We start from the raw sequence: 21,766 nt of genomic DNA on the forward strand, positions 1-21,766 counted from the left end.
ATGTGGAAGCACAAGGCCCGAGAGCGAGAACCACCACACTCCAGGGTCTGGGCTCACCCCTTGCGGGGGCGGCTGTGGGGAAGGGCAGGAAAGGTCATTTTAAGTTCATTACTACACAGGGCTGGAGTTTCGAATGACCAACTGGAGTCTGCTGTTTCTGTTGTCGTTTGTGAATTAGAATGATTGTAGGATTTTACAGTGATCAAAGTGAGTTCTCATCCAGAGGCAGGAGAAGAAATTCCCTCTGGGTAAGTTTTAAAGAGACAAAAACAAAGTTACCTTTTAATTACATCTCAGGAGTCTTGCCTCGTTTATACTGATTCCATAAGAAACACTTCCCATTCAAAAACTAGCCCTTCCCTTTCCAACCAACTTTGTTGCGCAATTACAACCTGATGGGATTCTAACGCGAAGACAGTGACACACTTCTTACCTCGATGCTTTTTCTTTAGCGGTGCCTTTGCCAAGAGCTGTGTTTCGACCGGAAGCAGGTTCTGATTTCTCTTCTGTGGGAGATCCAAATGCGGCACTAAAATGATAACTATTTTTTCTTATTTGAAAAAAACCATAACCAATTTCAATCATATGGAAAATAACAATACATTACATTTGCAAAGCTTTTCATAATCCCTAAGGCATTTTCACTCCCATTATATGTTTTGATTCCTTTCAGTCCTGTGAAGCGGGGCTCCGGGCATTATTCCATCTCCAGAGAAGGAGATAAACGTGTGCACAGACACTGAGTCTTGTGCTCAAGACCTCACTGTAGGTCACAGCAGACAGGACGTAAAACCAGGTTTTCTGCCTCCTTTTCCATCAGCAATTTAAAAAAAGCAATTAGGAAATCACATTACTGTAGGAATAATACGAATTAAGTTGCCAAAGTCTAAATTTATTTTTTTTTACTCCCAAATTAAGGGGAGAATTATTTGAGTATAGATAGAACACCATTTTCTTACTTGGTCTTTTCTTTACTTGCTCTTCTTAAGGAAGATGAAGAAGAAATACTCCGTCCATAACCAACGTCTGATGATTTATCTTCCATAGATGCAGGTGGAGAGCTAAAGTTGTACATATTTGAAATTATGCACAAATTAAAATAATTTATTTGCCAGTATTGTCTTTGTCTTACAAAACAGATTTTTTTCTGAAAATCACATTTGGAGCTGCCTTTTAACAGTGACATATTCTTTGAAAAGCATGAAGGAGAGGTCAAAATAAGACAAAAAGAATATTATAAAGCTTTTCACGAGCCAGAACAGGAAATATTTTTATAAAATGTGTCACATAAAATGTATTATATAAATATACAGGTATACATGACCATTTTAAAGAAGAATGTCCAAGCTATAATTTTTAGCTCTATTATTTCTTATTTTATTAAAAAAATTGGACAGCATATACCTGCATACAGTTCTGGAGATGTGCAAACATAATTGATCTTGGTTTGCTCCTGTCTATTTACACTTTTTTCAGTTACTTCATGTTGCCAGAAGAGGAATAAGTCCTGACTGCAGAAATATACATGGAATTGACTGCTGAAGTGAAGTCAAAGGCAAAACTATGGTTGTGGTTATTCCACGGTCTTGACTACATCAAGCTATGAGTTTATGGACCCGTGTTTATTTTTAGGGTGGTCTAAATACAAGGGAGAAAAAGGTACTGTACGGGGAATCTTTACATATTCACGTGATGATGGACAAACCAAAAAATCATGTGTTTCCCCGGATGCCTCCTCCCCAGAAAGACTCACACTTCAGAAGATTTACTGTTAACTAAGAGTATAGCACGGAGATCACTTGGTTCTTGAAAGGCGAGATCCTTCAAAGGCGGAAGTTTGGTGCCAGGATTTATCTGTAGATAATTTAAGGGTTGAAAAATAATATCCGGATGGGGCATCTTTTAAAAAATGGCTATTGATAGAATATGTTCTCAACTGCTTGAGGGGTCTAGTTTTACACACACACACACTCACAAGCACATAAACACACACATTTAGAAATGGGAACCTGAAGTTTGTGGATAGCTCACCTTTGGGCAAGACAGTTCCCCATAATCTCTATTGCTTTGTACTCAGCTTTTTCACACCATAATTATCAGTTTGGCCTCTGAGAGTATTTGACTTTGCAAATTCATCTATATATATTAGGGAGAACTTATGGTCTGTAGAAGTAACTAGTTACTAAACAGATCACTAAAAATGTCACGAGGATGTCTAAAAATAGGCTAGACAAAGGCTAGTCCCAGCAATTTTACCAGCCTGGTGAAGAGGGTTAGACCAGATCGCCTTCTGAGGTCTTTTTCCAGTCATGTTATAATTAGATTCCTCTCTCATCCAAGATGCTTTTCATGATCCTTGTAAAATAAGACAGATCATGTCATTCGTCCACCCAGAACCCTGCCAAGGTTTCCACTTCATTCAGACCAAAGGCCAAAATCCTTCCAGTTGTCTACACGACTTACATGCGAGGGTCTCTCTCTCCTCTCTGATATAGTCTCTACTATTCTGGCCCGTGGTTCACTCAGCCCTGGCTACACTGACTTTGCTGTGCTTTCAATATGCCAAGCCTGTTTACACCCTGTGGCTTCTGCACTGGTCTCCTCCGCCTAGAAAGCTCTCCCCCAGATATCCCCATGGTGAAGTCCCTCACCTCTGTCAAGATTTTGCTCAGGTATTACCCTCTCAGCGGGCCTACCTGACCACAGTTTCTAAAATTACAACCATCAAGCCCACTAGTCCCCAGCACTACAGAGCCCCCTTATCCTGCCTCTGCTCCACATTCCCCCCACCCATAGCTCTTATTTCCATCCTGTGACTTCATTCATTTGTTTGTGATGCTTATTGCTTATTGTCTGTCTCCTCTCACCGCGACCGTGGGAGTAGACATCTGTGTCTCTTCTGTTCACTGACATAGTCAAAGCCTACAATATTAGAAACTTAATATTTACTGAATGAATGAATTAGAGAACTCTCCTTTATAAAGGGTATTGCCTCATTAAATTTTAAAAAAATTCACGCACAAATAGATTTTGCCACAATTTTATCTGATCCATGGCAACATTTTTCTTGTAAGCGTTCCTTGTCGGTTTTTCGTAAAGCATCTTTGTACGAATAACGTTGTACAGCTTTTTAAAAACTACTCATCATTGAAAGAGATAGGCTGTCTTGGATCAGCAACTTCTCAGCGGTTTGTAGGGGTGTGTGTGTGATGGTAGCTGTGGTGGTGGTGGCCGGGGGAAGCAGAAGGAAGAGATAAAGTTTTAGGCTGGCTGGTTTTCATTATTCAAAATGTCTCAGATTTTGTTACCATGAGGGTGTTTCCTGCAAGTATGGCTCAGCTATGTGATCCTCTTACAGCCTCTTTCCTCTGCTTCTTTGAACCGGATTGGTCCAAGACGGCTTCTGCTGCCAGCCTTGCTCACCCCGATTCCTCAGGGCCTGCGCCCGCCTGGCAAACGGGACATACAGCTTTTGCGCTTCTGAGTCCTCTCATCACCTCAGGAAGTATATATTTTTGATGGTGCCTGCTGAGATCTGCCACCACCAGCTCTCTTGTCCCTCTCTGTGCTGTTTTGTTTTCCTTTTCATTCTCCCTCTTGCACAGCTTCTGCCTGATTTCAGGGACTTTTAGTAACTCTTAAATCTGGGGGAAGTCTGTGGATCCTATCTGTTTCCTAGTTTTGCCTAAACTGGGATTGGTGGATTTTTGAAATTTTCCCCATTCTCCTTATTGCTTTTGGTTTCCAGAAGAAGAAGAAAATGCTGATTTAAGCAGCAATGTCAAAAAGTCCTCAAGATTCTAAATTTTAGCTTCCCATTTCTCTCAACATTAACACTGCATTACACTATATGTTGTTTTTAAAATCATAATCAGAAATGTGAAGTCAAATAATATTCTTCTACATTATATTTTAAAATTCAATATTACGATTTCATTAATTTCAATTAGATTATAATTAATAAAATGAAAACATTATACTTCAATTTTTATCACTAACATTGAGCCCTAAAAGTAACAGAACCCCTCAAATGAAATGCTCCTTCTATCTTCTCTGAAACACAAGACTAGCATTAGTCAGCTGATTTAAGCACGAGTAATCAGATTCTAGTTAAAACTGTACACAAATGCAAACTCTTATAGCCAGACAAAGCTAAGGATGAAGTCTGACCCCCCAGTTTCTGTCTATAAAAATATAAGGTCTGTTAGGTGGTTATAGAGTTGCAATGTAATGGCATCATGACTAAAGAAGAAATTATCACACAAACTAAAAGAAAAATTAGGGCTGCCACTTACCCGACCGTAATCATAGAATCCATCACTAATTATGTTACTTGATGACAAATACCCAGTCTGGCTGTATTTCAGAGACAAGTGGTTGTTGAGCAATTTGTTATGAGCTGCCTCACTGAATTTATTTTTTCGACTTACTGAGAGATTAATTTCTTCAAGGATATCTAAGGCCCTGTCAACAAAAGGAAAAAGCATTATTAGCTTTATACAGGCAATCCAACACTAAGTTCTCATTTATATACCTAGCTAAGATCTTGAAGGAAGAATTCAGACGGAAGGTTAAAGCCATCCACTCTTTGAGATAAAGTGATACTGACAGAATGATGAAGACAGAGCAGGCCTTTTTGAGAACATATATGCCACGTAGTAACCCATATTCAAACAGTTAAAAAGGACGCTCAGAAAAACGGTTCTTCATTTAAAGCAAAATTAGTGTTGGACTCCAACTGTTTCAGCTCACCAGGAGATAGATACAAAGAATAAAAATGGTTAGAAATAGGGTAAACCTGTCCGTAGAATCTTAAAACCCTATTTGCTGATATGCTAAAGGCAACTAACTCATCTGCTGGTGGTGAGGAGAGCACATTTGGGGAGGCCAGTTAACCGCATAATTCTAATGACAAGGTTTGGGTGGGGAAGAGAGAAAAATGGAGATGGTAGTTTGGGCGTGTCCATCTTATTTTAGCTTTGAAAGTCAAATAGGATTGTGTTTAGCAATAGTAGAAGAAAGTGAAAGAGAAGCATTTATCAAGATAAAAAAGTGGAAGAGGAAACGTGGAAGAGGATTTCGTAAAGGTGGTGAGGGAAAGCGCTAAGTGGAAGCGAGAGGAAGGGACTCAGTTTCCGCTAGGCAGTCCCTTCAGAGGTAAGGCCGGTGCTGTGACACGCAGAGCCCCTGAGCGCTCTGCAGCCTGAGGGTGGGAATGCAGACTCTGCTTGACCTTCTTTGGGCCTCAGGAGTGTGCTTCTTCATCTTCTGCTCTTCATCTGAGCCAGAAACTTGAGCCAGCTCCACTCACCCGAGCTTGCATAATTCAAAGGCCATCAGCTCCTCATTGGCGCAGACCATTACAGCCCAGCTGGCATTCTTTCTCACTTCATCATTCTTGGAGCGCAGGAGCTCGACCAGGGGCTCCAGTCCACCTGCGTTTCTTAACTAAAAGTAGAAACCAAAATTTACACATTTTAGAGTACAGGAGATAAACATTTACGCTTTAAAAGAATCTCATTATTTGATTGTTAAAAGGTTTTAACTATGTGAAAACATTTTAGGTTGTGTCTATATTTGGATTTATTAAATTCAAGGAAAACCATCTATTGCAAAACCTTACAGACAGGAGCCCAGTTTTCTGTTCAAAGTCAAGAAGAGACGACAGTAAAGCAGTCGAGGGCGGTCATCATGATGTTCCATGGGGCGGGGACCGGACAAACAGCCTATCGTCTCACTGCCTACAAGTGGGACGTCCTGTGTTCATCCTTCTGCTCCTCAACAAAGAATGTTTGTCTGGCCCTGTGGTCAATGGAATAATGGTCCCCCAAAGACGTCCTTGTCCCCTGAAGGGATTTTGCAGGTGTGATTAAGTTAAGGATTTCGAGATGGGGAGGTTGTCCTAGATTATAGGTGGGTCTAATTTAATAACAAGAGTCCTGACAAGAAGGAGATGAGAGCGCCAGGAGCAGAGAAAGGAGATGTGTGGTAGCAGAGACTGGAGTAACGCTTTGAAGATGGAGGAAAGGGCCACAGACAAAGAAAGCAGGCAGATGGGAAAAGCTAGAAAAGGCAAGAAACAGATTTTCTCCTAAAGTTTCCAAAAGGGACACAGCTCTGCTGACACCTTGATTTTAACCTATAAGACCCATTTTCAGATTTCTGGCCTCCCAAACTGTAAGATAATAGATTTGTATGGCTTTAAGCCACTCAGTTACGGCAGTAATGGGAAACTAATACAGTCCCCAAGGCTGGGCAGCAGGAACTGATGCAGGCAAGTGCCACCCACGTCACTGGACACTATTGCCAAGTCAGCAGAGTGGCCAAAGCAACATGGAAGCAAGTGCCTAGAAAGAGACCCATTTTTGTTATCCCTGCAGTCTTCTCTTCACTTCTCCAAGGAGTGAAAAAGAGAAGAAAGAGAACAAGGAATTGGACAGAGTTACATTAATTACATTATTAAAAGAACTTCCTCATGTATAAAATTATTCCTATCAGAAAAAAAAAATATTTGACAGAGCTCTTGTCTCACTGTCCAAAATGCAATATGGTATTATCAGAACCTGGAGGACAAAAAGAATATTCTACCCGTCTCTATGTGTATTATCTGAAGACAAGAGCCCTTGTGGGGTATGATCCACTCTCAGTCATTTTCTTCTCAAATGTTGGGACTCTGGGAGGGATTACACATCAGCGTATGTAACTTGGACTGCTTAGAAGAGTTTTCTCGAAGCATCTTATGCTTAGCAGACCAAATTTCTGAACATCTTTATTTCTGAGTATAATACAAAGTTATTTAACCCCATGTGTTCTTTTGGCAAAGATCTGATTCATTTATTAATGCCTCCATTCATTCCTCCACTTACTCATTTACTAATTAATTTAACAACTGTTTATTAAGCACACACATATGCCAGGTATATATTAATGACACAGACACAGGGGAGAAAAACCTCAATTCTGTTCCCTGGAGCCTCAAGGAGTTTATGGTCTTTCATACAAGAACCATACAATGCAAAACGGAGGACAAGGAAGGCATGTATAGGGCGCAATGGAAGAAGGATGAAGACGCACCCAAGTTTGAGGACTGATGAAAGGCCCCATAGGGGACAGGATGGCTGAGCTGGGTTTTGACGGAGAAACAGGATTTTATTCGGTGGACAAGAGTGAGACTAGCTTTCCAAGCAGAGAAATCAAGGAGGTATAAATAAGAGAAGAGAGCATACTGACAGAATTACAGATATTTCTGGAGGGTAGTTACTCCTGGGAAGAGAATTTGGGCTCAGGCAGGTGGATGCGGATCGTCAAGAGCTCTTGCATAGCACGCTAAGCAGCTTAACTTTCACCATGAACACTGGCATGCCACTGGGCACTTGTAATGATGCAAGGAGGGTCATACATTTGAAAGATCAGTCTGGAGGCAGTGTGGGGACGAGGAGGTGGCAGGGTAGGGAGAGCAGTAAAGTCAGTTGCAGTATTCCAGGAAATAGAGGACTACTCTGCAAGCTGCATGAAGGTGTGATCAAGACCCTTTCATTGATCACCATGTTGCCAATGCCTGCCATATTGCCTGGCACACAGTAGTTGGTAAATAAATATTTGGTGTCCATCTTACCACTTTAAGGACGTATTGAGTCAATAAGAACAAAGAAGGAGGATAAAATAGATATCTTAAAGACAGAGAGAAAAGATTTGTTAGTTGTCTGAGCAGACAGCATAGTGTGAGAGCATGGGCTCTGGACTCAGAAAGATGTGCTCGCCTATTCCTGACCTACCAACTTACCAGCTCTGTTTAAGCACATTATCTCTTTAAATCTCATTTTCCTCATCTCTAAAATGGGGACTACAAACATACCTATTTCAAGTGAGGTTTAAATGCATTTAAAATGCTTAGCACAGTGCCTGGTGCATGGTGAGTGCTCCATAAATGTTAGCTATTGTTATCTACATTGGGGAGAGAGGAACAAAGTCCTAGGCTGTTTGAATGAGTGCCATATGACAGATAAATATGAGAAAGGCAAGAGAAAAAGGGATGATTGTGGGTTTATATAAAGTGTCTTATAAATAGAACCAAACGCTTTCATATGATGGACTTGTAAAAAGAGCAATTCTATATTTTTAAATTTTGAAATACAAGAGAAACGCAAGATTATGTATAACCCATATGTATAATTTAAAGCATCATAGTAAAAGGCACACTTGTTTGTCTACCATTCAGCTCAAGAAATGGCACATTTCAATGACCTTGAACCCCTGCCTGCTCCTCTCAATCACATCTACCCTCTTAATCCCCCAAGAGGCCACCACTTTCTTGAATTTGGGTTTAATCATTCTCCTGCTTTTTTGATAGTTTTGACTTATACGTACATATGCCTAAACAACATATTGCTTAGCTTTGCATATTTTTGAGTGTTATATAAATAGAATCATAAGTATGTACTCTTCTGCAACTTGATTTTGCTCAGCATAATGCTTGTTGAGATTCAGCTCTGTTGATGTCTGTAGCCGCTGTTCGTTCATTTTCAGGGATGTGAGATCCCATTTTATGAATATACCACAAATTTATTTATCTATTCTCTTAACAATTGGACAATCAGTTTGTTTCCAGTTGTGTAGATATTATAAACAACGCTTCCTGGTGCACAGAGACAAGAGATTGTCATAAGTACATACTTAGAAACAAATTATAGAGTACACTCATCTTTTTTGCTAGATAATGCCAATTTGTTTTCCAAAGTGTTGCACCAATTTTGAAGGACTTAAATGATGAGTAGGTTCAAACACTTGAAAATGTTTCCAATTAATCTATCAATATGGTACGGACCAGAAAAACAAGAGAACAATTGTTACTGAAACTCTCACCTCTGTCCGGGCCTCAGCATCACAGGCAGTTGCAGCCACAGTGAGAGCTGCTTTGCTCTGCACGACCGTGTTGGCAGAATGCAGCGGGCCGATGAGGGCGTGCATGATGTCGTGACTCTGTATGTTTACACGCAGGGGCTCCTGCATTGCCATGTTTGTTAACACTGTGGCCGCGTTGGCAACAGCTCCATCTCGTTTACTGGACAGGATGTTTATTAATGGTTCAATGCCATCAGCTTCGGCAGCAGCACTGGGTAAATGAAGGAGAAATGAATGTCATTCATCCGTGTTCAAGAAATTATCTTTGGAACGTACAACCAAGCTGATAAAACAAATGAGTACATAAAGACAATTTTAGAAAGGAATTAATTACAATGTGATGAGCCCAGAATTGAGGCACTAGTGATTTAAATGGAGTCTGGGAAAATGTCAGGTATAAATGAATTTAAATAATCCTTTTCCTACTTCTACAGCTTTTGGTTATAGAAAAATGTATGACTACTTCTTAGAAACCCTGCTACAGCTGTTCTTTTGTTTTTGGCTCCCCAAACCCCAGTACATGGTTGTATATCCTAATTGTGAGTCCTTCCAGTTCTTCTCTGAGGGCCACCACCACAACATGGCAACTGACAGACAAGTGGTGTGGTTCCGCGACTGGGAACTGAACCTGGGCCCCTGAAGTGGTGACTGTGCCGAACTTTAACCACTAGGCCATCAGGGCTGGCTCTACAGCTGCTCATTTTTAACTCAGTGATACTTATAAGACCAGGAAATTCTATCGAAAGAAAGTCTATTAAAATATTCCTAGCCAGTAGGAAAACAAAGCTTTAAATAAGAGGAATGAGCGAGCATGGCAACTCTTGATTAAGTTAAAATTCTTTAGTCTATCTTCTTCTTCAAGTTAGGTTGTTAATTGTAGGCAGAGGTTAACATATTTGAAGGCAGCAAATCATTTGGGAGGTGAACGTTGCTTACACAAATTAAACATCAAAGATCAAAGTCATGATACTGACATAGATAATTTCAGTAATGTAGGCATATTCAGTTGTTAAATTTCCTATTTCTAGTGTAAAAAGACTACAGTTATCCATTATATATGAACATTTCCTCACAACGAGGAAGCCTAATCTTCCTTTTAAGAATATCATACTTTCTATAGTCCTTGCTTTGCAATCATTTAAAAAGCTCATAAAGTAGTAATAATAAAAAAGGGATCATTTTAACGAGTGGAAGACGATTTAATTATGTTCTGTAATGTTTGGAACTGCTTCAAATAAGAGATGTTCTGAGCAACAAGATACATAGAGCATCCTGCTTTTAAAGGAAGACCCCAAATTATGTGTTAAAAAGAGACTTAAATCATCATGGTGACAGAGGCAATGAAGACAATAAAAACATACTTGAGACTCCAATAACATGAATATCTCTTTATCTTTTCATTTAAGACTATATTAATAACCAAAATTTAAAAGAACAAGTGAGGATATATGATTTAGCCCATCATCTTGTATTCTGATGAATTAAATTGAAGTTGGTACTGTCACTTAAATTTGCTGATCGGAAAGGAGAACTGACAACCTCAAGAGCAGAAGTTACTGCAATTGTCCATCAGAAAGCAGAAAACAAATAAAATCTCCATCAGGAGGCTGGTACTCTAGGTGAAAGGAAGCTGTGATGGAGGCACAGACCAACTCTGAAGGAGACTGGACCACAGCGACTGGGCAGCAATGAAATGATGAGAGGCGGCAGCTCTGAGAATGGAGGGTTCCACTGGTGTTAACCCTGAGGGCACCTCCCAGCCCTGGCTTGCAGAACACACACCCTACTGATACCCAGGCGAAGTCAGCGCCTACTTCCATTTCTCCCATAGTCCATCCAGTCTTTGGTGTATATTTAACCCTTCTTGCGCTATCTCCCACTCTTTCTTGGGGAAGACATCCCTTAAAAGTAAAATTTGGTTAAATGACATGTAACCAAAATTTCCTCCTATAAAAATGTTGAGAGGAAGGCCCTGCGTCTCACTTTGATAGCCTGAGGGCCAGCATTTAATTTCCTTTCCTAGGGGATAAAATAAACACTCAAGATATTTTCACTTTCAATTCTCCCTCCTATTATTAATTGACATGGTGGTCGTTTGATTTTATGAACAAGGGAAAATTTGGAGGCCCTACCATGTTAGTTTACCAGAAACTTCTCTTATTTTCACTTATAGTTGAAACATTGAAATTTTCTTAAACTGCCAGCAAAAATTTTAAATTATGCATATATTCTAGTGAATTAATATATACTTAGACCTTTTCAAAGATCATTTTATTTCCTTTGACTTGTTTTTCAAGCACTTGATGCAATCAGTCCCTTAAACCAAATACTTTGTAGTTTTTAATCATTATAAACATGCACAATTCCTTTGTCTCTCAGTGGTTTTTCCTTTGATAATGTTTCCCCTTCCTTTCCTTTCTTTTTTTTTCTTTTGGTGAGGAAAATTGGCCCAGAGCTAACAGCTAAAATGTTACCAATTTTCCTCTTTTTGCTTGAGGAAGATTGTCGCTGAGCAGAACATCTATGCTAATCTTCCTCTATTTTGTATGTGGGACACTGCCACAGCATGGGTTAATGGGTGTTGTGTAGGTCTGTGCCTGGGATCCGAACCAGCAAATGCCAGGCCACTGAAGTGGAGCATACGAACTTCACTACACCACTGGGCCAGCCCAACATTCACTTTTTAAAATGTCTTGGAGAGTGAAAAAAGAGCACACAATGGAGGTATTTCAGTGGTATCCATGATGGAAGCCAGAAGTATTTTAGGTAAATGCATACCAGTAAATCCTCAAAGGCTTTGTCTTTTGTGATATAAGGGGGTTTTTGGAAAATTTAAGTGAGTACATAGGATCACACTCCATCAATTCAGTTTCTCTTGTTTATAAAACACGTGGGTCCTGGAGACACAGGAATTCTCCTTAGGAGTACCTCTGCTCTGGACCCTTCTGCTTGGGTTGCTTCCTCCCTTCTGTACAAAGGCGTAGTTTTCCCTGGTTCATTTGTATCTCTACCTTCTGCCTTTTCTTTGCTCTTTATGGAGGCAGTAAAGGGAAGTACATAAAAACCTAGCTGTTTAAAAAACCAGAGATTCTGGTACACGGTGGAATACAGCTCTTACTAAATTGAACTTAACTGCCAGCACCGGAGAACAAATCCCACACGCACAGCTGGGAGAACAACTTGCATTATATGTACGTATCTGCCCAAATTTGCAATGTGCAGCTCTGTTTAAGTGTAAAAAGCTTAACAGACTAAATTATTATGGCGGAAAAAAATCAAGCTATTATTCTTACCTTAAAAAACGAATTTCATTGATAGAAATAGAGTGCAGAATCTGTCCTTTTTTTTTTTTGAGGAAGATTAGCCCTGAGCTAACATCTGCCATCAATCCTCCTCTTTTTGCTGAGGAAGACTGGCCCTGAGCTAACATCCATGTGCATCTTCCTCTATTTTATATGTGGGACGCCTGCCACAGCATGGCTTGATAAGCGATGTGTAGGTCCAAACCTGGGATCCGAACCCACAAACCCTAAGCCGCCAAAGTAGAATGTGTGACCTTAACCACTGAGCCACAAGGCTGGCCCAGAATCTGTACTTTTTTTTGAAAAAAGAATTGCATTAATTTTGTGTCTTTCAAACCCAAGACATTCTGTTTTATTTTTCCCTGTGTCTAATACACACACAAGCTGAAGCCTGTCATATTTTAGAAACACATTTCAGTTTCCTAGATAGTATAGCATTATCCAAACGAATGGGACAGAAGTCAAACTGCTTTGTTACAAAATCCAAAATTATAGGGCCATATGTCGTCACAATAATCTGAAAATATTTTCCGATATTTACTATCATGAGTCTCCATCCGGTTGGAATTTAATCAAGCACAAGTTTAAAGTGTAAACTGAAAATAACCTAAAAACCAAATATAGAAACGGATAAAAACAGCTGTTGATTTCTTTTGAGATATGTAAATAGAAGTGAAGTTTGACATGTCTTGTGTATCCATTCTACTACCAGGTCCTGACTGTTGTCTTCCATATTTCTCAAGTCTCTCTCTTTTCTAATCTCCATCTCTCCCACCGAGTCCAGTCCAACATCCTCTCTTATGGATTGATATAAACACTCTCCCGGCAGGTCCCTCCTCTCTCCCTTGAATCCTTTCTCCATCCTACATCTAAGGTGATCTTTTGAAATAATAGATTTAATCGTATTGCTCCCCTACTTAGAACTTACATGGTTTCCCATTGGTCGGCATGCAGCCCCAAATTTCTCACGCCGCCCTGAGCCCTGCATGCACAGATCCTGGCCTCCCTCACCAGCCTCCGCGCTCTCCACCCCGCCCCGCTCCTCTGTGCTCTCGGCCTCTCTGGCAACCTGCAACATGCCAGGCTCTGTCCTCCTCAGCGTGTTCCCCTGTGCCAGCCTCACTTCCCGACATACTCTTTTCCCGGATAATTCCCATTCATCTCTTAAAGTTTGGCACAAATCTGTCTTCCTCAAGGAAGCTATCTTGACCCCAAAACTGGATTAGGTCTCTCTTTTCCATGAGCTCAGAGCATTTGCTTGCTAAACATATATATAAATATATATATTTCTTTTCTTTTTGTTTAAAGAAATGACGTTTTGGCACAAATGTTCATAATCAAAGAGCAGCAACGATCTCGCAATATTATTTTATAGCACTTGTTATGGAAAGGAATTCAGCACGAAGTTTTTCATGTAAGTCCCCAAGCCCACAATGAAAAACCCCCTTACAGCACAGACACGAAGAACATTGGTAAGGAAAAATTCAATTACACAAATAGTGTCTACTTAAGGCTCACTGAAAACACTATGCTATTTCATGGCTGTGTGTCTTTGCAGTCACGTTCTCTTTGCCAAAACGCCCTTCCCAACACACACACCTCTGCTTGAGGAACTCCAGTTCACCTTCAAAACCTGCTCAACCGCCCTTCCTCTGCCAACGCATCCGTGACCATTGCTGCCCCTCCTTGTTAATCGCTCCCTCCCCTCTGCTGTGTCTACACTTGGCGCCTCCTTCTTAAGAGGCAGTGCGTGAGTCTTATTCATATCCCCAGGGCCAAGAAGATCAAGATGTTTTAATTGACTTGAATCAGCTCAAGGGGCGTGATGAAGAAGACCTCTGCAGGTGCGAAGGGTGGAGGGGCAAGAACTCAGCTCAGCAGTAAGTACGTTTGCGAGAAGGGACAGGACCCAACAAAATGGGGCTCTCTCCTTGCGTCACTTCCAGCTGCTCTTGAAATCAGTTTCCTTCCTCCCCACCCTCAATGGCTCTCGAATTATTCAGGGAAGTTATTGTGGAGTTTAATAAATAAAATCTTGTACTTTAGACAACTTTTTAGGGATATATCCATTTCATACATCAAGGGATGTCTGTCTATATTTCATCTTTGCAGACATCATTGACGGTTTACTTGGGTCGTGGCATCAGACGACGCTATTTGGTACTTCTCAGAATTTGATCCTTGCTACAGTGTGGAGGTTCCCATTAACCCATCTGCAGAGGCTGGTTACATGAATCAAGGGTGACCTTGGGCCGTACAGAAATCTGTTTAACAGAGCCCACATACAGGGTAATATGTGGAACTCAATGGAACAGATGGTAATATTGGCAATCAGGACCTTGTTTGTTAACAGTGATTACAACCGTTCCCACCAGCATGACTTTTCACATGTCTCCCTTCCTCACCAAGGAAGATGTATCGGCGGCAGACACATTGCACGTGGTCAGGAGGGTGGAAATGTAGCAGCAACTCTGGTAGCTGCCGTTAAGCCTCGCAGGCTCCCGGTGACTGCGTCCAGGTGCGTGGGGGCTGGGACACTGGCCTCCTGCTTCACACAGCCAGATTTGGAATGCTGCGAACAGGATTCCTGACTGTCTTTCCAGCCACATTTTCAACGAAGGTAATGATCCAAGAAGTCGAGTGTGTGGGTGAAATTGATCAATTTCTGGTCTCAAACAGCTCTCACCCCACTGCAGCCCCACCACCGCAGAAGACGGAAATATGTGTCCCCAAACTCAGGCTGAACTCCGGGATTGACAAAGGTAGCCAGGAGAATTTGCTCCTTTTAAAGAAATATTATTTAAAGAAGCTCATCAGCAGTAAAGGAGAGAGTCACAATTCATTGCAGGCAAAAGCTTAAAATGGAGGGTGTAAAGTAACATGATTATTAAAGTAAAACCCAGCCACAGAAACAAATGCGTGAAATTTTGCCTCCTATAGCAAAACAAGAAAAATGCAAACAAATATTTGAAAGTATGTGAAACCATATAGTCTCTATCATATTGCTGTCCCTTAGTAGGCTTGAGTTGGAGATTGTCAGAGCATGCTTTTCTGCTACAGTTGCTGTGATAGCGTGGCTTCTCAAGTGAGAAGTGCTAGTTGCAAAGAGACTAGGATGTGCTAACCCAGCACCTTCAGGTTTTTGTTACCAATTATGAGGCAGTCAATCAAAGTCTGGAGAAATCAAATGTAATCTTCTTACAAGTGACACGGAATCCTTATTGACCTATCTGTTCCATCGCAATACTTCACTTCCACACATGCCGCCTTCTGTTTCAAAAGCTGCAAAACCTGCCAATAATTAACTAGCTGCCATCAGGAAAGAACAACTGTCTTCATTTTCCATGGCTGACTTGTCTCCTGATAAAACAGGAATAACGGTCAAGGTGTTAGAATATTCATAATAAATGGCTTGTGCGGTTACCAAGTGTTTCTCTTTCGCCTGGAAATCAGTCTATTTACATCTCTGTGGATGACGAGGGACACAATCCCAGAGTAATTAGAGATACTATGTTGCCGATTTTCTTAACTAAATAATAAGGGCGCAAAAACCCCTGGCACCTACCAGGAGTGGCTGATTCGTATCAGCTCTCATGTCACTTCTTCAGAGAGGTCTTTGACGAGCTCCAGGTCATTGCCCCCCGACCCGTTTCGCAACCCCAGTGCCATGCATGCCCTGCTCTACGACACTGCGCTGTTTTAATCTACACTGTTATCACTTCTGAAATTACCTTTGTAAAATTATTCCTCTGCTGTCTGTCTCCCTGACTCAAATGTAAGTTTTGAGAAAACAGTTTCACAGACCCTTCGTCCTGTTCCCTACAGGGTCCCTACCACCTAGAACAGCGCCTGGCGCACAAAGAACGGCCAAGGAATGATGAAATAATCACAAAAGAAACCTAAATTCATAGATAATAACTTCCTTAGCCTTTGGGATAAAATGATAAAAGTGGTAAAGAGTGACCCCATCTAACTCCTAGTGCCAGTTGTGTTCCAGGCTCTCTGTGATACTGGAAGACGGGAATCACTCAGAGGCACAAAATGTAATAGATAATCTAGATTCACTTTTATTTTATAGTTAAGAAAGGTAAAATTTAGAGAGACTAAAATTTGCTGATGAAGCAATTCAATCAACAGACACAGGATGAAAACCAAGGTGTTCTGACTTTTTAGTCCCTTACATTTTTCACAAGTATCCACCTGAAGCTTTAAAAAGCACAGTATTTTCTAGAAAAAGGCTAGAATCTACTTGGTTCACTTTTTCATTCCTCAGGGAATGAGAAATGAGGTGGACTGTTGATGTATAGCATAGTAGGAAATTCTAAACGCTGGATACATTTTTTTTTTCCCTCTTTCTTATTCTCTTTATAGGAGGAGGGGGAAGAGGCGGGGGAGGATGAGAGGACGGATAACGGGGTAAGGGACCTGGGAAAAAGGTGGAAGGAGGGTAGGAAGGAAGGAGGAGATGAAAGCTCCCTCCTGCAAAGCTGTCTGTAGGAGTTCAAGGAGCCCTGGCCAGTCCAGTCGGGAGAATTCAAAGCAATCAGGAAGGTGAAGGGAAACATTTTGGTGGGGAAGACCTGGAGAAGTTCAGAAAGCATTGGGCAGGAGGCAGAGAGAAAAAGTCACAGGGGAGGAGACTGAGTTTCAGCTCCTGCAAGCTCCCTATGGACGTATGTAGCAGACCGCGTGAGTGTCCACCCACCTCTGGGACCTTGGGCAAAGACTGTGCTTTTGTTTCCTCATTTGCAAAGTGGGCGTGACCATAATATTCCCTACATGATAGGACCGCTTTGAGGATTTACTGTCATATTCCATTTCAAGTACTTAGCTCCAGGTCTGGCCCACGTTTGCCAGCTACCATCGTCGTCATCATCCACTCATATTCAGTAAGCCACAAGGGCAGAGATTTTCCTTTGCCCTGTCTCAATTTCCTGGATCATGAGAAAATATGATCGTATTTCTAAATTTGCATGTGTGTATGAAATTTTCATTTTCAAACAACTTTTCAGCTAGACGGTCAAATTTCCAGTACTCTCAGGGTTAGAGCTGGGCAGTTTCCTCAGGAATCCCACCCAAGTCTTTCCCTTTAGGTGTAATCAGTGAGCAATAAAGGCCATTTCCAGAGGGAAGAAAAATCATGGAAAATGATGAATATAAAAAGTCAAGGATGAGTAAAAATGGAATATACATAGGTTTTTAAAGTACTGCTTCAAATTGAAAGGGAGAGTGAGAGAAAAATCACACAATAGAAAAGTATCCAAATTGTTTGCTAATTTCCTCTGAAAATCAGTAACACTGGAAATCAGACCTGAAAGAGGTGCCAGCAACTTTATAAGGTGACGCAAACGTCAGCCTCTGCTCTCTAGGTAATAAAAGCACACGGATAATTTTCTCACTGAAATTTCACAGGATTCACCTGGTCTTATGAAACTGGTAGCTAGTAAAATTCAAATTGTTTGTGAAGGTCGAGTAGGCATCAACTGACCTAAAATGGGGATGTGCAAATCAACTTGCTTTATTGCAAAATCCAGCTTTTCATTGTATATATTTTTTCAAATCCTGTGTGATTTTCCCTATCCATGACAGCCTATGTTATAGCAATGTTCCATCAGGCAGAGAAGGCATCGAGGCTCTAACAGGTAGAGATAAAAAATAGACACTCTATAAACTTGAGTGGAAAGAACGCAGGAATAATTCTTAAGTTTACCATAATGACTCTGCCCATCTATTTTATCTATTCATTTCAGAAGCCTTTTACAGTCATAAATAACACTTTATACAACTTCTTTGAGGTATCATCCTTCATACAAGAGTTTGAGACATCCTGAATACGAAACTGAACTTGGTAAAAGGTTTTGAAACTAGCTTGAGGTATCTCGCAGGATGCTCTTACCGTGAGCCTTCTAATTCAAAGGATGGAGCATCTTACAACAAAGCGATATAAACAAGAATTTTAAAACAAAATAATCTTTTCTATTACACAAAGTCGAGAGCAAAAAATCAACTCTAGATGCACTACAATAACAATGAGATGAATTTACGTTGTCCAAGTGTATTATATTATCCTTTATGGTTACATAGCAGGGCAGATATTCAGCCACCAGAACAACGAATGTGTGGAAACATTTTGAAATGACTGCACCTTACAAAGGGACGGAGACCAACGGAAGCATCTATTGACACACATTTAGCAGTAGAATATGGTCTCTCTAAAAGCATCACAATGAAATGCTTTCCGGATCGCAATCTTTTAATAATGTTTTATAATATTATTTTAGACACACTGGACAGTGTTTCAAATTAAATTAGTGTGCGTTTCGCTAAAATACAGAGCAATCCGTCTGTTACCTTTTCCCCTCCCCCATCTTCCTGTGAAACCGCCACTAGGGGTCAGTGTGAAGCCACGGTTCCCCTCACTGTTGGACGGGAAAATGGAACTGACAACATTTCCCTGCGGAAAAACCCTCGTGTAACAAAGACAATCACCGCACAACGTTAGCATTATTAAGACCAACCAATACATTGAGTCTATACCGTGAGTTTGCATTTTTCATGAGACTGCATTTTAATTTTGTAAATTACCGTGGATTATTTCTACGGCCAATGTTTCTTTAATAAAAAAGTATTCTAAGTGACCAGGTTACTTATTCTAACTGAACCTGTGCGTCTTGGCCAACAAGTACGATCAAGATCAGACGCTAAAATTTATTTTTCGAAGGGTGATAAGACACATCTCTAGCCATCTCAGAGGTAAATACCCCATCTCTTTCTATAATGGAATGGAGAGAAGGGAAAGAAACTTGCGGTATTTTGCCAACTTTGAGAGGTGGGTTTTTTTTCCTTCAAAGTGAGTGTGATCATTTACTGCGGTACAGCCTTCAGTGCACAGCAAAATATAGGCAATTCTAAAGAATAGCATTAGTCCATACTTAGGTCTACAGAGTAAAAGACATGGTAAAAATAAGTATACAAATATATTACCCTCCCCCAACTCTATTTAATGGGGTGGGAGTGGGAGGAAAAAATAGCCTTGAAAAGTGTTTTCTGTTTACACTAGAGAGATTTAACATTCTAAGAAGTCACTTATGGTCAGGCCCTCCCCTGACAGTACTGAAATGACTGACAGAGAGTTGGGTTGCTGTGGATAAATGAAGTATTGCCTTTTCTTGAAATACTCTACAAAGTTCCCTAGGCGGCATACCTTTTAAGCATCTTCTCTACAAATTCCATGGCTTTCTTAGACATGGGCCTCCATGAATAATTCTACTAGCTATTAAAATGATTCGGTCAATGCTTTATTTCTTTGTTAGTGAAGAGAAATATGAATACTGATAATACAAAATGACAGGTCATTCATAAATAATGAGGATGTTCAAAAGTTCCCAACGTACTCAAACATACATCCATATAATTTGGGAGCATTCTGTCTCTTTTTGGAGTCCCTTTGGGGTGTACTCCTTACTCAAATCCTCATTTCCTTTGCTGTGGTCCCAACCATAGGTCACACAACAGTAGGACAGTCCCTAGAGAAGAGCTCTTTGTCTCTGATATTGTGGAGGCCAGCAATGGCCCAGCAATCAATCAAATTTTTTCCTTAAGTAATCACTATGTGCTGCCATTTAGAACTTTCTTGAGTCACTGCTGTTGTGAGAAGTCAAGAAAGGATATTAAAAATAAAAAGGAAATGGAGATAATAAGATTTAAGAATCAGTGTGTTTACACATAGAGATTTGAGTATGTATTTTCTATAGCAAAACCACAGTTTTTACTTACTTATCTATAGGCATTAAAAATAATTGTAGTTACTACTCTTTGTATTTTTATTTTGTTCATTGTGTTTTATTTCCTAAAATAATTGTACCTTTTGAAAAATATCTAGTCAACAATCGTACTATTTTCTAATCTTTTCATAGTTTACCAATAGCCAAAATTTAGTTAATGTTGGCAAACAGAAATGAAAAATATTAAACCTTTTCATTCTTGGGATAACTTAAAAACTTTAATTCTGATCAGGTCCAACAGATGGCAGTGATGTTATAAATTAATAGCTTAATATACTCTTATAATATGTAGGATCTGCTCCACAGAAGAATGTCAGCCAAGAATAATTCTTCAGTACTGGCATAAACAGTGTAAAACTTTGAAACGACTAATTGGACAGAAGAGTACAAGGTAAATATAACAAGAAATTCTGCCAAAAATTGTATTTTCTATTTCAAAAATTAACAACTTTCTCCTTTCCAAAAAGTATTACAAAATGAGAATTGTCAAAAACATTGGTAGTGAACCAAGAAAGGATGGATAACAGTGTCTGAATTAACTAAATGGGGTACATTTTTATATAAAATTCATTATTGCTTCTTGGTTCCATTTTTATCTATTTCTTTCCATGCGGGTTGCTTTACCTTCTCACTTCTTACGTATTCACTTAAAAAATGATTTTACTTTTCTTTCTCCTTTTATCACCTTAAATAAGTGAATCTCACTGTTCTTATCCTCTTTTCCTATACCTTCAAATAGTTACTTTTATTCTTATTCACTGCCTTTTCAGGTTTTTATCCCTTTAAATGACCTTTATTCTGCAGATAATAAAGAATAAAAAGTATGAATAGAAGACTCTTACAGGTAAGTCTCCACTGTTGCTTCTGTGATCCAAATTATGCAAAAACAAACAAACAGAACAGTACAGATCACTTTCTGTTTTATGTTATGGGCGTTGGTTGACAGACCTTCTGTTTTTCACTGTCCTCCTTTTGGTTGTATTTTTGGTCTAAGCCCATTTCCCCTGAATGCCTACTATGGGATGGGCACTATGCTGGATGCTTGGTGTGTTACCAGTGAATTACACGAACAGAGGTGCTCCCTTCACGGGTGCTGGTCAGAGGGAGGGCCAGAAAATAAATCATAAACATAACGAGTGAGTTATGTAGTATGTTCGAAAATAATAAGCGCTATGAAAAAGGGCAGCAGGGAAGGGAGAATACGTGTGGGGGGTGCAACTCTAAACTCTGCAGTCTTGCTAGGCTTCCTGGAGGTGACATTTGAGCAGACTTGAAGGGGGTGAGGGAGCCAGCAGCGGGCATTCTGGGACAGAACAACATTCCACACAGAGAGGACGGGCAAAATACTTACTGGAAGTTGAATGAATGTACTTCCAGAACATACTCTATGACTTACTCTTCATCATTTTACTCCCCAACACTGGCTTATTTGTAAGTAAAGGGATTAGTGTTTGTTAGATTGTTTTTTAAACTACAGTCTCATTTATCCATAGCTCACATACCTGGAAACTTCATATATCCAGAATATATATGAGAACTCTCCAAAAAAGAGAAAAGAAATGGCCTCTGAGGACCAAAACACCATTTAGAGAAGCAGCCTCAGGCCCCACTTATGGCTTTTATATAAAATTTGATAAAGCTTGATTACCTGGTACCCAAGCTTTAAACTGACTGAAAGGAAGGGGTTTGAAGAGGACTTCAACAGGATGGCCCTGCCAATCCGATCTATGGCCAGCAGTGAAAATTAATACTGACAGCCTGCCAACGAGGAGTCCATGA

The 21,766-nt window shown here is 40.2% G+C and overlaps 1 protein-coding gene across 5 annotated transcripts in view; it reads right to left on the reverse strand.

The window, feature by feature from the left end:
• The window catches only part of ARMC3 (armadillo repeat containing 3), a 92,085-nt gene that overhangs the window by 19,801 nt on the left and 50,518 nt on the right, over positions 1-21,766 (reverse strand). For 3 of the 5 annotated variants that reach the window (XM_044762383.2, XM_070501148.1, XM_070501150.1), the window contains exons 11-16: positions 8,863-9,112; positions 5,312-5,448; positions 4,296-4,464; positions 1,754-1,854; positions 960-1,061; positions 434-541 (exon numbers count right to left, since the gene is read on the reverse strand). In XM_044762383.2, coding sequence (XP_044618318.2) covers positions 434-541; positions 960-1,061; positions 1,754-1,854; positions 4,296-4,464; positions 5,312-5,448; positions 8,863-9,112 — 867 coding nt within the window. The remainder of the gene's footprint in view (positions 1-433; positions 542-959; positions 1,062-1,753; positions 1,855-4,295; positions 4,465-5,311; positions 5,449-8,862; positions 9,113-21,766) is intronic. The other 2 variants (XM_014865042.3, XM_070501149.1) reach the window with 1 other exon arrangement.

This window comes from Equus asinus, chromosome 29, assembly GCF_041296235.1.
Source record: "Equus asinus isolate D_3611 breed Donkey chromosome 29, EquAss-T2T_v2, whole genome shotgun sequence".
In the NCBI taxonomy this organism is placed as follows: Eukaryota; Metazoa; Chordata; class Mammalia; order Perissodactyla; family Equidae; genus Equus; species Equus asinus.